Source organism: Mus pahari, chromosome 3, assembly GCF_900095145.1.
Source record: "Mus pahari chromosome 3, PAHARI_EIJ_v1.1, whole genome shotgun sequence".
In the NCBI taxonomy this organism is placed as follows: Eukaryota; Metazoa; Chordata; class Mammalia; order Rodentia; family Muridae; genus Mus; species Mus pahari.
In genome coordinates this window covers 135036705-135049591 of record NC_034592.1, presented here as the reverse complement: position 1 = coordinate 135049591, position 12887 = coordinate 135036705, and the positions used below count along the sequence as shown (strand labels likewise).

At 49.5% G+C, this 12887-nt stretch overlaps 1 protein-coding gene across 5 annotated transcripts in view; it reads right to left on the bottom strand.

Annotated features, from left to right (window-relative positions):
- Hm13 (histocompatibility minor 13) overlaps positions 1–12034 on the bottom strand; it is a 35442-nt gene extending 23408 nt beyond the window's left edge. For 2 of the 5 annotated variants that reach the window (XM_021192378.2, XM_021192380.1), the window contains exons 1-3: positions 11737–12033; positions 4438–4536; positions 944–1026 (exon numbers count right to left, since the gene is read on the bottom strand). In XM_021192378.2, the coding sequence (XP_021048037.1) occupies positions 944–1026; positions 4438–4536; positions 11737–11919 (365 nt within the window). In that variant the 5' untranslated portion in view covers positions 11920–12033. Of the gene's footprint in view, positions 1–943; positions 1027–4437; positions 4537–11736 lie in introns of all 5 variants that reach the window. The other 3 variants (XM_029536025.1, XM_029536024.1, XM_021192379.2) reach the window with 2 other exon arrangements.
- Between the last annotated feature and the right edge of the window lie 853 nt (positions 12035–12887).

The following is a 12887-nucleotide window of genomic DNA, read 5'->3' as shown; positions in this document are numbered from 1 at the left end:
GATGGATTGATATCCAGAGGCCAAGGCTACCACTCTGCCTGTCTCCATCCTTGGTGCAGATTCTGCTCTATGTAACTCTGATCCTTTATTGTATAGAGACCATCAAGCTCCTGATCTGGCACCCCCTATACCTCTCACAGGCTTCCTACCTCTCAAACCTGAGTTCAAGTTGTGGTCCTTTCTTCGGACAACTTTTCCTAGCCATTCCTCAGTCTATCTGTGGACTACTGCAAACAGGCAGACAGAAATAGGCTGGGCGATCTTACTGAATATCTCAAACACACTAACTTCAGCTTCCCTGACTAACCCAGGATTAACACCCAGAGCCAGCCAGTCAAGGGTGTCTAACAAGCTCACACAGGTGATCACAGCAGCCCTAACTAAGGTGACAGTTGTACTTATTGACTGAGAGACATTTTCCACATGAAGGGCTCCACTTTGTTTTTTTAAAAACCAAACAAAACACAACCTTAAGGAGACTGAAGTCAGAGAGGTTAACTTGGAGTGTAGAGGTTGGATTTAAGGAAAGACATACCTAACCCTCTGCTGGTAGGTGCCTGTCCCATGAGGAGCCAAGCCTAGTGCTTCAAGTGGTCCTGATGAGACACACATCAGCACTGTGATGACTCTCTGACACTTCTGCCTAGGTTTTCTCGAAGACTGGGTCTTATATGGTAGCTCAGGAGCTTGCCTCAGCCTCTTGAGGACTAAGAGCCACCATACATAGCCCTGTACATCCTTATAAGGAGTTTGTGGCCCTGAGAAGTTCTGGGTTTCATCCTAGGCCACATATAGTGCTGACATGAGGGGAAGGTTCCCTTGGATTTTACAGCCAGGATGTAAACCTGGCTCTGAATGACACAAAAGATCATGTTCCCATCCAAGACCCTGTACTGGCTCCTGAGAAAGCAGCTTCAAAGGCTGTCGAGAGATGCCTTCTGACCTGATGGTGTGTGACAGGGCCAGGATCCCCAGCACGAAGAAATACATGGACAACAAGAGGTTGATGTACTCCTGGGAGAATATCTGAGGAGAAAAAAAAAAAAACAAGAAGAAGCAAGTCAGTGTTGCCAAACCCTGAGGAACACCCTGGAGTCTGGACTCATTTGCCCCGCCCCGCTTAGGGGCAGTCAGGGAGAACCTCAGGCTCCAGGACTTCCAGTTCCATAGCTCTGGGGAAGGGCAGCCCCTCAGGTCCCACCCAGATGGACTCTACCTGAAAAGGTGTCTAGATGCTTACACATGTGATTTCACAAGTACTATGTGTGCCTAGCGTCTCAGGTGGAAGTTGCAGAGGAATGGGGAGGAGTCTGAAATCAAACCCAGAAGCAGCATCAGAACCACAGAACTCGCTCTTCAATGTTTCCTCCCTGCTCAAAAACCCAGGAGCCCCTTCGGAGTGGCCCCCAGGCCCTCCAGCATGCTGGTTTCAAAATAACTACACACTGTGTGCTCCGCTCTTCCTATCACCTCTCTGGTGACGCCTTCCCATGCCGCTGATGGCAGCCGAGAGTCGGGGCACCAGGCCCTGACAGCCACTTCCTCATCTTATCAATGGTAGGTGAACAGAAATAGTCTGTCACAATGCTCCAAAGCGAGCTGTCACATTCTTTCTGGAACCTGGGAAGGCTGCGCTGAATTGATCTATACCTGCTGCAGCCTCTGCTGTACTGGTCACCATGTTCTCCCTATGTGCTTTCCTTGGGGGTGTAGGGTCCACACCGCTTGAGTAAGACTCAGGTATCTGCTGAATGTGAGTCTGATCATGTCACTTTCCCACTCCAAGCCTCACCACTGTTTCCCTTTGTTTGCATGCTGTTCCCACGAGTGGGAAGGCCTGGTAGGCACCCGCCCCTATGGAGGCTGTCAATCACTCTGCCCTGAATAGCACATGGCAGGGCAGTCTCACTCCCTTTCCTAGGCATCCTGGCGGTGTGCCCTTGAGCTGCTGAGCCAGCTTTCTTTACCCCTTACCGAAGCCACCCCAACTCTGCTGTTATCAGCAATCGGCACTGAGAGGTGTCACTCAGGTAACTGACTGACCCCTGCCCAGCAATTTGGCTGCATTTCCTGACTGTCTACTGTGTGCAGAGCACTGTGCCAGATACCAGTCACACAATGAGGAATAAGGCAACTTCAGAGTTCATATGCCAGAGAGAGAAAGAATCTCAAACAGTGCTGGGGGCCAAAGGGGTGCCAGGTTCTGCAATACCATGGCAGAGTGCCCAGGGAGAAGCAGAGTCCAGCATGTGGACTGGATACTCCGAGGGCAGAGGAGACACGGAGAGGGAGGCGGGCAGTCAGTCAAGTGTGGAGTATTCTGAAAGCAGTAATGAGTATTCATGATTTAAGACTGAAAAGCTATCAGTCGATGCAAGGGCTACTGAGACGGTTCAGTGAGCAAAGGTGCCTACTGCCAAGCCCGACGACCTGAGTTCGACCCCTGAGACCCACACAGTGGAAGGAAAGAACCATCTCCTGCAAGTGTTCTTCAGACCACAGCACATCTGCCACAGCATAAATGACCCCCAAATAAATTCAGTGTAAGCAGCTTAAGAAAAAAAAAAACAACAAAATACCCAAATCAGTAGGGCTGGCGTGTTGACTCAGTGATTAGGAGCACTTGTTCTTGCGAAGGACCAGGGTTCGATTCCCAACACCCACATGGAGGCTCATTACCTCCTCAGGAACCAGGCATGCATGTGGTATACAGACAGACACGCAAGCAAACACATAATAAATAATAAATAAACATGAAACAAGCATTAAATTTTAGGTTTTTACTTGACTCATAGACTAGTAAAACACTGGTGGCAGCCAGTATTCATGTAAGCCAGTGAGGTAAAACAGTGCCATCTTCTTGGAGGGCAGTTTGATGTGATCTGGGGTGAGGGTGCAGCTCGGTGGTACAAAAAAATGTGCTTGGCATGCACAAAGCCTTGGCTCTCAGCAGCCCTACAGCTGGCACCAGTACCACCACCACAAAGGAATTTGGCATTGTCTGTCCAATTGCAAATGGGGTCCCTGTTTGACTTGGAATCTTACTGCATATACCTGAGGAAGACATATTTGTGCACCGAAGTATTTTGTGCTACAGTGTGGAATGAACATACTTATATTCATGAACCAATTGCTAGCTACACTGCTGTGATAACCCAACACTGGGCCCAGGGCCCCTGAGGGCACATGAGACAACCAGGCACTGCTGACTGTGTTGGTTCAGGCAACTGACCGACCCACAGAGCCTTCCAACCCCTCAAATATTTAATGCAATCTGGGTCTATCATTACAGATTCTCAAGAAACTACAGGAGAGGGTCGCTTGTTTGCACCTTAGGTTGAAGAACACAGATGACAGAAACATTTTGTTACTGTGTTAATAATTGGAGTCCAGGGCCTTGCACATGCCTGCCAAGCATTCTATGACTAAGCTACACTCCCAGCCTTGAAAAAAAAACCAATCATTTAAAGAACTTTGCAGGGGGCTGGAGAGATGGCTCAGCAGTTAAGAGCACTGACTGCTCTTCCAGCAACCACACGGTGGCTCACAACCATGTGGTTGTGAATCCATGTAATGGAATTTGATGCCCTCTGCTGGTATGTCTGAAAAGAGTGACAGTGTACTCATATACATAAAATAAATGAATAAAAATTTTAAAAAAGAACTTTGCAATTGTAAATTAAAGCTCTTTTTGACTAATTTTCAACAAAAAGAACATGTTTGTGAGATACTAGTAAAAACACCAAGAGTTTAACGCTTTGTTTCTGATGCCAAGGCACATTTACCGGAAGCCTAAAGGGAGCTACAGTACATGGTGACAATGACTACCCTGTTGTGGGACCTGCTTCTCTCTCAACAGACTCTTCTGTGTAACGAATGTTAAGTGTCCAGGGTCCATTACTTTCACACTCAGAAAGCAATAGGTATACATGGAACAGGACAGGTTTACGGAGCATTTAGCTACATGAGAAAAACGCTCAGGACGTCTTCAAAGGGGAGTGAACAGTACAGATTGGCCACATGGTGTGGCCACAGCTACGGAGAGAGCACGGGAGGACCATGGAAGACACAGCTCTGAGGGGAACTGGGCGTGGACCTGGAAGCTGGGTTTTGGATGGGGTTTCTCCCTTTTCACTTTCCTGTGTTTGCCAAGTTTGGTTTTGAACCTGTTTAAATTTTATTGGGAAAATAAACCTCAATTAAAAAAAAATAAGGGGATTAGTATGGCAGAGGTATGTCTGCAACAAAAGCTCCGCTCTAGCCCAGCCCAGCAATGCAAAGAAACAGAAGTGGTACAAGAACACAAAACCCTGGGAGACAAAGAGCTGCTGGTGGGAAGAGGGAGCCAACACCAGCTTTCTGCCTGCGTGACTCTTCTCGCTGCTGTTCCCTATGGCCATGCAGAAAATCCAGTTATCTAGGTAGCAAAGAACTTACTTTGAAAAAGAGGTAGAGCCCCAGGAGCGTGCAGCTGGCGATGATGGGGAAGCGGGCGGCGTCTCGGCTGGTGATGGTCTCTGGCATGTCCGAAGAGCTCTGGAGAGAGAAGAGAAGGAAGGAAGGTGCGGCTGAGCCACACGGCTGCCTGCTGCTGGAACATGAGGCCTGGCAGTCATCTTTCTCCATGCTGGTCCACTCTGGCACCTTGGGGGGGAGGGTCCCCACATTCCCCATCTTGAAGTTTTAGCTAATACTAATCCCTCTTCCACAGGGGTTTAAAATGACAGACGCAGTTGGCAAATTTGGCATGGGTACAAAAGATAAAATATTTACACAGAAAAAGAACTGAATGTGAAGAACAGCACCTCAGTGCTATAAATATGGGAAATAAATGAACGGGGAGCACGTGCCTAGGGGATGCATGTGTGTACCCCTTTTATATAGACAGGGCCTCTCACTTGAACCACAGTACTTTGAGTTGGATAGACGGGTCATTTGAGGGGTCTTGTCTCTGTCTCCTTAAGTGCTGGGATTACAGGTGGCCTGCCAGATGCCCTCGTGGTGAGATCTGAACCTTGGTCCTCACTCTTGTGGGACAACTGCATTACTCACTTCAGCTCTAACCCTTATCCTTTTACAACTTTCTGTGGCACTGAGGAGTGACTCCAGAGCCTCACACAGGGCTCAGCAAGCACTCTATTTCTGAGATCGACAGCCTGTCAACTTGAGAGAGGCTCAACTCTCACAGAATATCAGGATTTCATTTCTGACCTATCAGAATGGGAACGATTCATGCTTTGTAAGATACCAACCTGACGGGCCATGGGGTAAGTGAAGGTCGACAGGTTGTTCTGAAGAGATAATTGATGATGTATGCCAAAATCTCCCTGTATAATTGGCCAAACAATTCCAAGCCTGAGAATCTTCCCTACAGACATTCATGGTTCTGAGTCTCAGTTATTCCTCGGCCAAAAAGGGTGACAATCTTCAGCTTTACTTACCACAAAATATGTGTGTGTGTGTGTGTGTGTACATGCGCATGCTCGCTCCATCATGTGCGCCTAGAGGCTGAAGACTAACACACGGGGCATGAGAAAAGGCAAACTGTGACCATGTGATGTCAACAGGGCGGTCCTTAACACGTGCCCCCAACGCTACCCTGTGCACAGGGCCGAGGGGCTGCCGAGGCTGCACGGCAGGCCTCCCCACTGAGTCTCTCCATGGTTAACAGGGAGGCCCTGTTTCCTTCCTCCCTTTCCTCTGCCAGCCTGTGGCTTTTGCTTTTGGCAGCAGTGTGATACCACCTGGGTGGCACCTGGCCACTTCGTACCTCCACACCTGGAATACATTTTCCATGTAGCAGCAGTATGGGCACAACATCAACAGGACAGCTCCTACCTCGCTCAGTGAGTCCCCAGGCAAGTGGGCTACAGTTCTGACAGCTTAAATAGACTGGTACAACGCAGTGTGGTGTGGGGTGATTTGGACACACATGCTAATCCGTGGTATGATGACCAAATGGTTAGCACCTGCCCAGCAGCCTCCCGGCCACATTTGGGGACAGTGACTCTCTCTCTCTCTGAGCCTTCATTTCCTTGACTGCAAAACCAGGACTCCAGTGTCTGCAGTGGAGTCATTACTCAAGCCTATGTGCTATTTCTACCAAAATGTACAAGGAATCGCGGGTAAGCCAGCACTATTTCTGCATGGAAGTAATTGCCACAGGTGGCCCGAACAGATGCCATTTAAAGCCTTGACAGTCTCAGGGTCTGGAATGCAACAGAGGCCCAATAAAGGCCAACTGTGTGGAGGTGTTCGCTCTGTGTAACTGCGGAGCAGTTCTCAGGCAGACTGCGCAGAGGCCTGGGGCTCGAAAGCACACTCGGGACTTTGTGGCTTCCCTACAAACCAGTGCTATGGCTCATTTCCACAAATTCCTTTCAGTCTGGCCTGGTCCCAGGGCAGGAAGAGGCTTCATGTTATTCGATGACAAAATGAGGTTGAACAGATGCTTCACCAAACAGAGGTATCTATCTGGTCTCCTCTGTGGGTCCTGTTATAAATGCCTCATGCTGCAGTGTTGACTCAGAGTGGGAGCCTTGCGATCGACAGGCCATAATTCAAAAAGGAGAACATTTACTGGGCCCTTTCTGTGTGCCAGGCAGTGTCCCAGGGCCCCTGCCTCGAGCAGGTAATTTCTTAACACATTAAAAATGAGGCTTGAGGGCTGGAGAGGTGGCTCAGTGGTTAAGAGCACTGACTGCTCTTCTTGAGGTCCCGAGTTCAATTCCCAGCCACCACATGTTGGCTCACAACCATCTGTAATGGGATCCGATGCCCTCTTCTGGTGTGTCTGAAGACAGCTATGGTGTACCTGTATATATGTGTGTGCGTGTGTGTGTGTGTATGTATATATATATATATATATATATATATATATATATAAAATAATTTAAAAAAAAATTAAAAAAAGGAGGCTCGAAGAAGCAGAGTATTTTGCTTAGTATGTGACACATATGGTGAGTGGCCAAGCCAGAGATAAACCCCGGCAGGCTGGTGGCCTCACTCCTCTTTATTAGCAGACATCTACCTTTCCCCTCTGGAGAGTTCTGTTGGAAGCCTGATGATACCAAAGAGGCCCATGGCCTTCCCAAGACTCTGAGTCCTGAAGAAAAAGAACAGTTCATTGTTTTTGTTTTTTGAGACAGGATTTCTTTGTGAAATACCAGCTGTCTTAAAACTCCCTCTGTAGACCAGGCTGGTCTTGAACTTAAGAGATTGATCTGAGTGCTGGGATTAAAGGCATGTGCCAACACTGTGGTTACAATTAAAACAAAACAAAACAAACAAAAGAAAAACAAAAACAAAAACCCACCCTACAACTTATTAAGATTCACTACTAAATTGATTTGGGTTTTTAAGCCAAACACACTGAGAATTCATGGGGCAAAAGCTTTACAAACAGCTGACACAAATGTAGCTGTCGGCTGCCTGGGTATTTAGACATCCGGGTAGAAGCCAAAGCAACTGGGAGAGCCCGATGCCCAGCTTGAAGCCTGGAAGGACTGCTTCCTGACCACACCCGAGATATCCTGGAATTCCCCGGCCACTCTATCACTGTCTACCTGGACCGAGGCCCCAGGGACACCTGCAGTTACGCCACACTCACTCTATGCCACCGTTCTGCCCCCTGGCTCTGCCCTGGATGCATCTTTTCCCCGTTTGTGCTCCGTACCACACAGCTGGCTTCACTAAGTGCACTGGCCATTTTGTGTCTCCTTCCAGCTGACAAGTACGCCCTCTAAAGCCTGCACCTGGCTGTAGTTGGGTAGCTACGAGCTCTATAGCAGACCATCTTGTAGAAGCTGAGGATAGAGATTCAGGTAGTGTTTGATTCAATAAGCCAATCTCAAGAAACTTGCCCTACAAATTAAAGTTTTTAGTGGTCACCAGAATCACCAAGAGGGCTTTTCAGAGCCCACCTTGAATTTCTGATTCTGAATCTGAATTTCCTAAGAGGTCTGCCCTTTCAGAACTGGTGCCCTGAACCAACTCTGGGTACTGGGTACAGTAAACCTGGCGCTCACATCTACAGTTCCAGCTCTAAGGAAGCTGAGGCAGGGAGAGTGTTAAAGAGGCCACACTGGGCTGCCTACTGAATACCAGGCCAGCCAGAACAACACAGCCAGATCCAGCCTCATAAAATCAAATACAAAACCCACCCCCACTCCCTAAAAATCCACATCTACTGACACACTTGGGTGTCCCAAGGAACAAAATCTCTACTGATGGGTAATAAGACCCAGGCAACAGGAGCTGCTGCAGAGGCAGCTGAGGTGGGAGGAAGGGATTCATATGTACCTGTGGGCCTTTGGATAGTGTACTGGGGACCTATGTCACTACAGAAAGACAGCGGTGCTGTAAAACAGAAAATGACTAACTCACATTGCTGAATAAAAACAAGCTGTAGAGCAATCCTCTTGATAGTGACAGACTACCTGTGTGTACATACAAAAGCAAGTGTATACACACAGAAAATGTTCTAAAAGGCAGGCTGGGGATATAGCTTGGTGGTGACTATATGCTTAGCATGGGTGAGGTCCTGGGTTAGTTCAGGAGTGCCACAAAACTGAGAAAGTTCTGGAAGATTCTGTAAGTAGCCGTGTGTGTGTGTGTGTGTGTGTGTGTGTGTACGCGCGTGTCATTTCCAAGGAATACTCTTTTATGCTTTGGCAGCTGCTTGAATGTCACATACAATCAGCAGTTTTCTAAGTACCCATTTTAAGTGTCACATTACCTTTAGCAGTCTGTTCTTTAGACAGGTTGTAGGTCCCTGAGCATCTTTTACATAGCACCCAAGTCCCTCTCCTGAGCTCTCGTCATACCTCACCACTCCCTGATTAACTCCTCACTCACACGGGCAGAGACACCTGTTGCCCCTTCCTGGATAGAGCAGAAGTTGGCTGATTGTACATTCTGGTCTCGCCCCAGCAGCCCCTCAACCTTACCCAGGATCTGACAACAGATGCCCAGACCTGTTGGCAAAGAGATTCCTCTCTGCTGAAGCGAAAGCCCAATAGACTTATCAGTCAGCTCCTGTTTGGCTGGAAGCTGTCCCCTCTGAAGGATACAGGTTTCAGACACCCCCGCAGGGCGACGGCTTCCTAACACCCCACAGAGTTCACCTTCTTTTGCCCAGGATTTCACAACACACTCTGCCTTTTATGGATGCTGTTGACCCCAGGGGAACTGTCCTCGAGTGCTCTCTCTCGCTCTCAGTAGGCTGTGGTGTTGAATACCAGTCGGAAGTGCCAAGCTCCTGCCTGGGTCCCCCGCTCTGCCCTCCTCTCTTGGACAAGGTGGACAAAGGAGTCATTTGGCTTTCATCCTATCTCAGGTCGAAACACTACTTGTGTGTCTTTAGTGGCATCTGCACCAAGGATGGTGGCCTGGGCTAGAAGTGGGGTCCCTGATGCACTCTCTAGCAGCCAAGGGGCCTTCAGAAGTCATTCTTTCATCCTCCTGTCTTTTTACAGACAGACAGACAAACTGGCTCTTGCCTGCTGCTCAGCGCTGTGAGCATCAAGGCAGGTAAAGGTGCCACGAGCTTAGAGCATCCTGGCTACTGGGAAGTCACTAACAAATGGATAGGTCTTTTGTAGTCTAAGTCATAAGAAGGCCTCCCTCTGGGCAATGCCTGGAACAGATAAGAGACGTTCTGGTTCCCTTTCTTCTACCCACACCCTCTGCTTCAGCTACACCAGGTCGCCCTGCTGTTTCCTGAAGTACCTCCTTCCTTCCTGCTCTGGTACCTTTCTTGCTTTCTCCAGTTCAAGAATGCCCTCTCCTGGCCGAAACTGTGCATCTCATCTGCTCAGCCACAGATGCTGAGCCTTTCTCTATTGCCCACTGCAGCACTTGCCCTACCAGCTTCCTGGACTCCTTGGTAACAGGGCTCTGATCTACTCATCTTTGGGGCATCCCTCATCATTGATAACAGCTTGAGTTCAAGAAACACTGCTGCCTGGAATGTGTTTTCTGCAAAGACTGGGCCATGCGCAGAAGGTGCCAAGAACCATTCAGTCTGGGCTGCTCAGTCTCATGCCATGCTGTCCTGCCTCTCTTGTACTTGTCTGATTCAGAACTTGCCTTGCCTGACCATATTGGTAGAGGGTAAGGGCCCCTGAACTCTGCTTAGAAGAGGCAGAGGAGCAAAGAAAACGGGTCACACCCAGGTCTTTCAGCCTGAGCGCTCTCCTTATATCTGTCCAGAAAGGTGCAGCAGTAGGTTTCCTGTTTCTTGGACAGGAAGGTGGTATGTCCTCAGCCACACCGTGCTTTGAGAATCTGAACTGAAGCAGTTTCAAAAGTGCCAGCTGCCTGGTGAACCTGCCCTTTCTGGGGGAAGGCAGCTTCCTCTCTAGGCCACTTTCAGGTTTGGTGGGGGAGGGGCAGTGGGGGAACTGTACGGTAGAGAGGCTGCTGGAGAGAGGGGTGCCAGGAAGGGAGAAGCTGTTACTTTCTATGGGCCTCAAAAGCTTAATATGGGCGGGGAGATTTGGGGGAGAGGGAGGTGGAAGGTTCTGGAGTCCCCCAGGACAGGCAGAGACAGACATCCGGGAAGGCCAACGATAGGGCTCACCCCGTCTCATTAACAGTCCCAAAGTAGTTATTATGCAGCGGGTAGGCTCAATTTGCAAAGGGACTTGTCCTGGGGAGAAAGGCTACTCTGAGGTACTGGGCTTTAGCTTGGCAAGATGCACGGCTGGGTGAAGAAATCAAGTGGGAGAACCGAGGGACACACTTCAAAAAGCCAGACGGGTGGACCGCGTTCTAAACAAAAGACAAGAAGCCGCGCTGGCGCTCTTTTCCTCCACCCCTTCTTCCCGCTGGCCAACTGGGTCTCTGTAGCCTAGCTGCCCTGCAATTTTTGATTCTTTTGCCTCAGCTCCCTGAGTGCTAGGCTTAAGGCATGATGGCAGGCTTCTATTTTACTTTATTTAGAAAAAAAAAAACCTTTACATTTACTTATTTAGTGGGATTGTGATGAGGTCAGAAAATAACATGCAGCAGTCAGGATATCTCCTTTCACCATTTGTGTCCCTGGGATTTAACTGCTTGGCGGCAAGCGCCTTCAACAGCTGCGCCACCTCCCCTCCGCTGGGTTTTGTTTTTAAGGCAGGGTGAAGGTCTGATCGAGGAGTTCCTGGCGGGTATACTCGCAGCTGTGATTCCAGGGCGACAGAAATCAGGGCCTAGGGATGGAGCTGGATGCTACAATTAATTGTGGGTGTGGCCAGGCATGGCTCCTTAACAGAGGATGACAAAAGATGGTGCCTTTCAGAGCCATACCTACCTGTAAGGAACACTGAGGCTGACCCAAGCCATGGGATGGGGTGATTGCCCCGGGTGAGGTGCAAACATCTGGCTCCTTATTAGCTAATAGCATCAGGTGGGGCTGGGCCCAGCAAGCTCAGAGTCTGCGCCTGCCTTTGTGTCTGGGGTCGGGCCGACAGGGTTTCCAGCTGTAGCGTGAAGCAGGGGTCTGGGGGGCGGGGATATGGCAGGGTCTGTCTGAGGGCTGCTATCTGAGGACGATGCTAATCCCCGCTTCTGGGAGTGGCCAGATCCCGGGACACCAAAGGCCAGCCACAGATGTGAACCCAGGAGGAGGGAATGGTGATCCATACCCGGGTGGGTTAAGTGACGCGGGAGAGGGGTCAGCTATCGGGTCCTCAGGGACGGGTCCGTGGGCAGGATGGGAGTGGAAGGCGCCCGCTCTCGCCCTGACCCTACCTTGCCGCGGGCGCAGCGCACCGAGCGCAGGGCGCCGAAGAAGATGGGCAGCAGCGCCATGAGCAGGAGGCTGCCGTAGGCCAGCGCGATGCCCTCTGGCGTGGAGGGCGGCCGCGTCGTGCCGTTGGCTGGGGTGCCAGCCTCGGCGCTGCCGTTGTGCGGATCGCTGACAGCCGAATCCATGGCGAGGCTGCGCTCGGGTTCCGACTCCAGCTCCGGCCGCCGCAGCACGAACGTAGATGGAGAAGAGGCACTGCGGGGAAAGCCACGTTCCCCTAAAGAAACAGGAAGTGACGTACCTCCCCTTGCCTTTCCGTGCCATGCAGGGAACGCGCGCGCGTTCACGCTACCGCGCGCCCGATCGCCCTCTGGTGGCGGTGAGGGAGGGGCGGCATGTTGCTAAGCAACTTGAGGCCGACCTGTAAAGGAGCTCTGGACCGCTATAGCTTTAATCATCATGAGATTTGAGGACCCATCCCTTAGTCCTAGGCGATTTCTTCAGTGCCAGGCTATCTACCTCTCCGCAAATCCTGATCCTTTCATCCTAAGAGTTATGCATGCATTCACGGGAAACTCAACTGTTCATTTGAGCCTTAAGTATTTATTGGGGTGTCCCACTTACCCTTGTCACTCTCCTAGGGTCCGAGGACACTGAAGTGAACAAGTGAAGGCTTGTCCTTTCATTCATGAAGCTCAGATTTTAGTGTGAGGGAGTTGGGAGGGGGAAGGCGGAGAAGGTAAAATGAACAAAACAAATTATGGAATCTAAAATATGATTATCTTTTAGAATAGCTTTAAAGTGTAAAGATGACAGCATATCGGTATGGGTTAGAAACCATCTTAATGCTAGATAAATTAGAGAAAAGCAAAGCAAAATAGTATGGATATGAAAAAGGTCTACAAGTGTGTTATGTGGTTGTTATGTGCCAGGCAATAATAGTCCTCACCTCTGTGACCCCATACAGTTTATAAACTCCGTGGCTCTTATCATAACTGGAAGGAACTATTTAGGGTACTTTTAGTATTTTAAAAAAGCCAAGAAGCTTCAACTCACATGATGATAATCCAATAGTACAAATGGGAATATGAAAGCAAGATTCTTTTGGAAGGTCCTCCTATTTTTCTTAAAGGAAGCTACTCTTTTTTTTTTT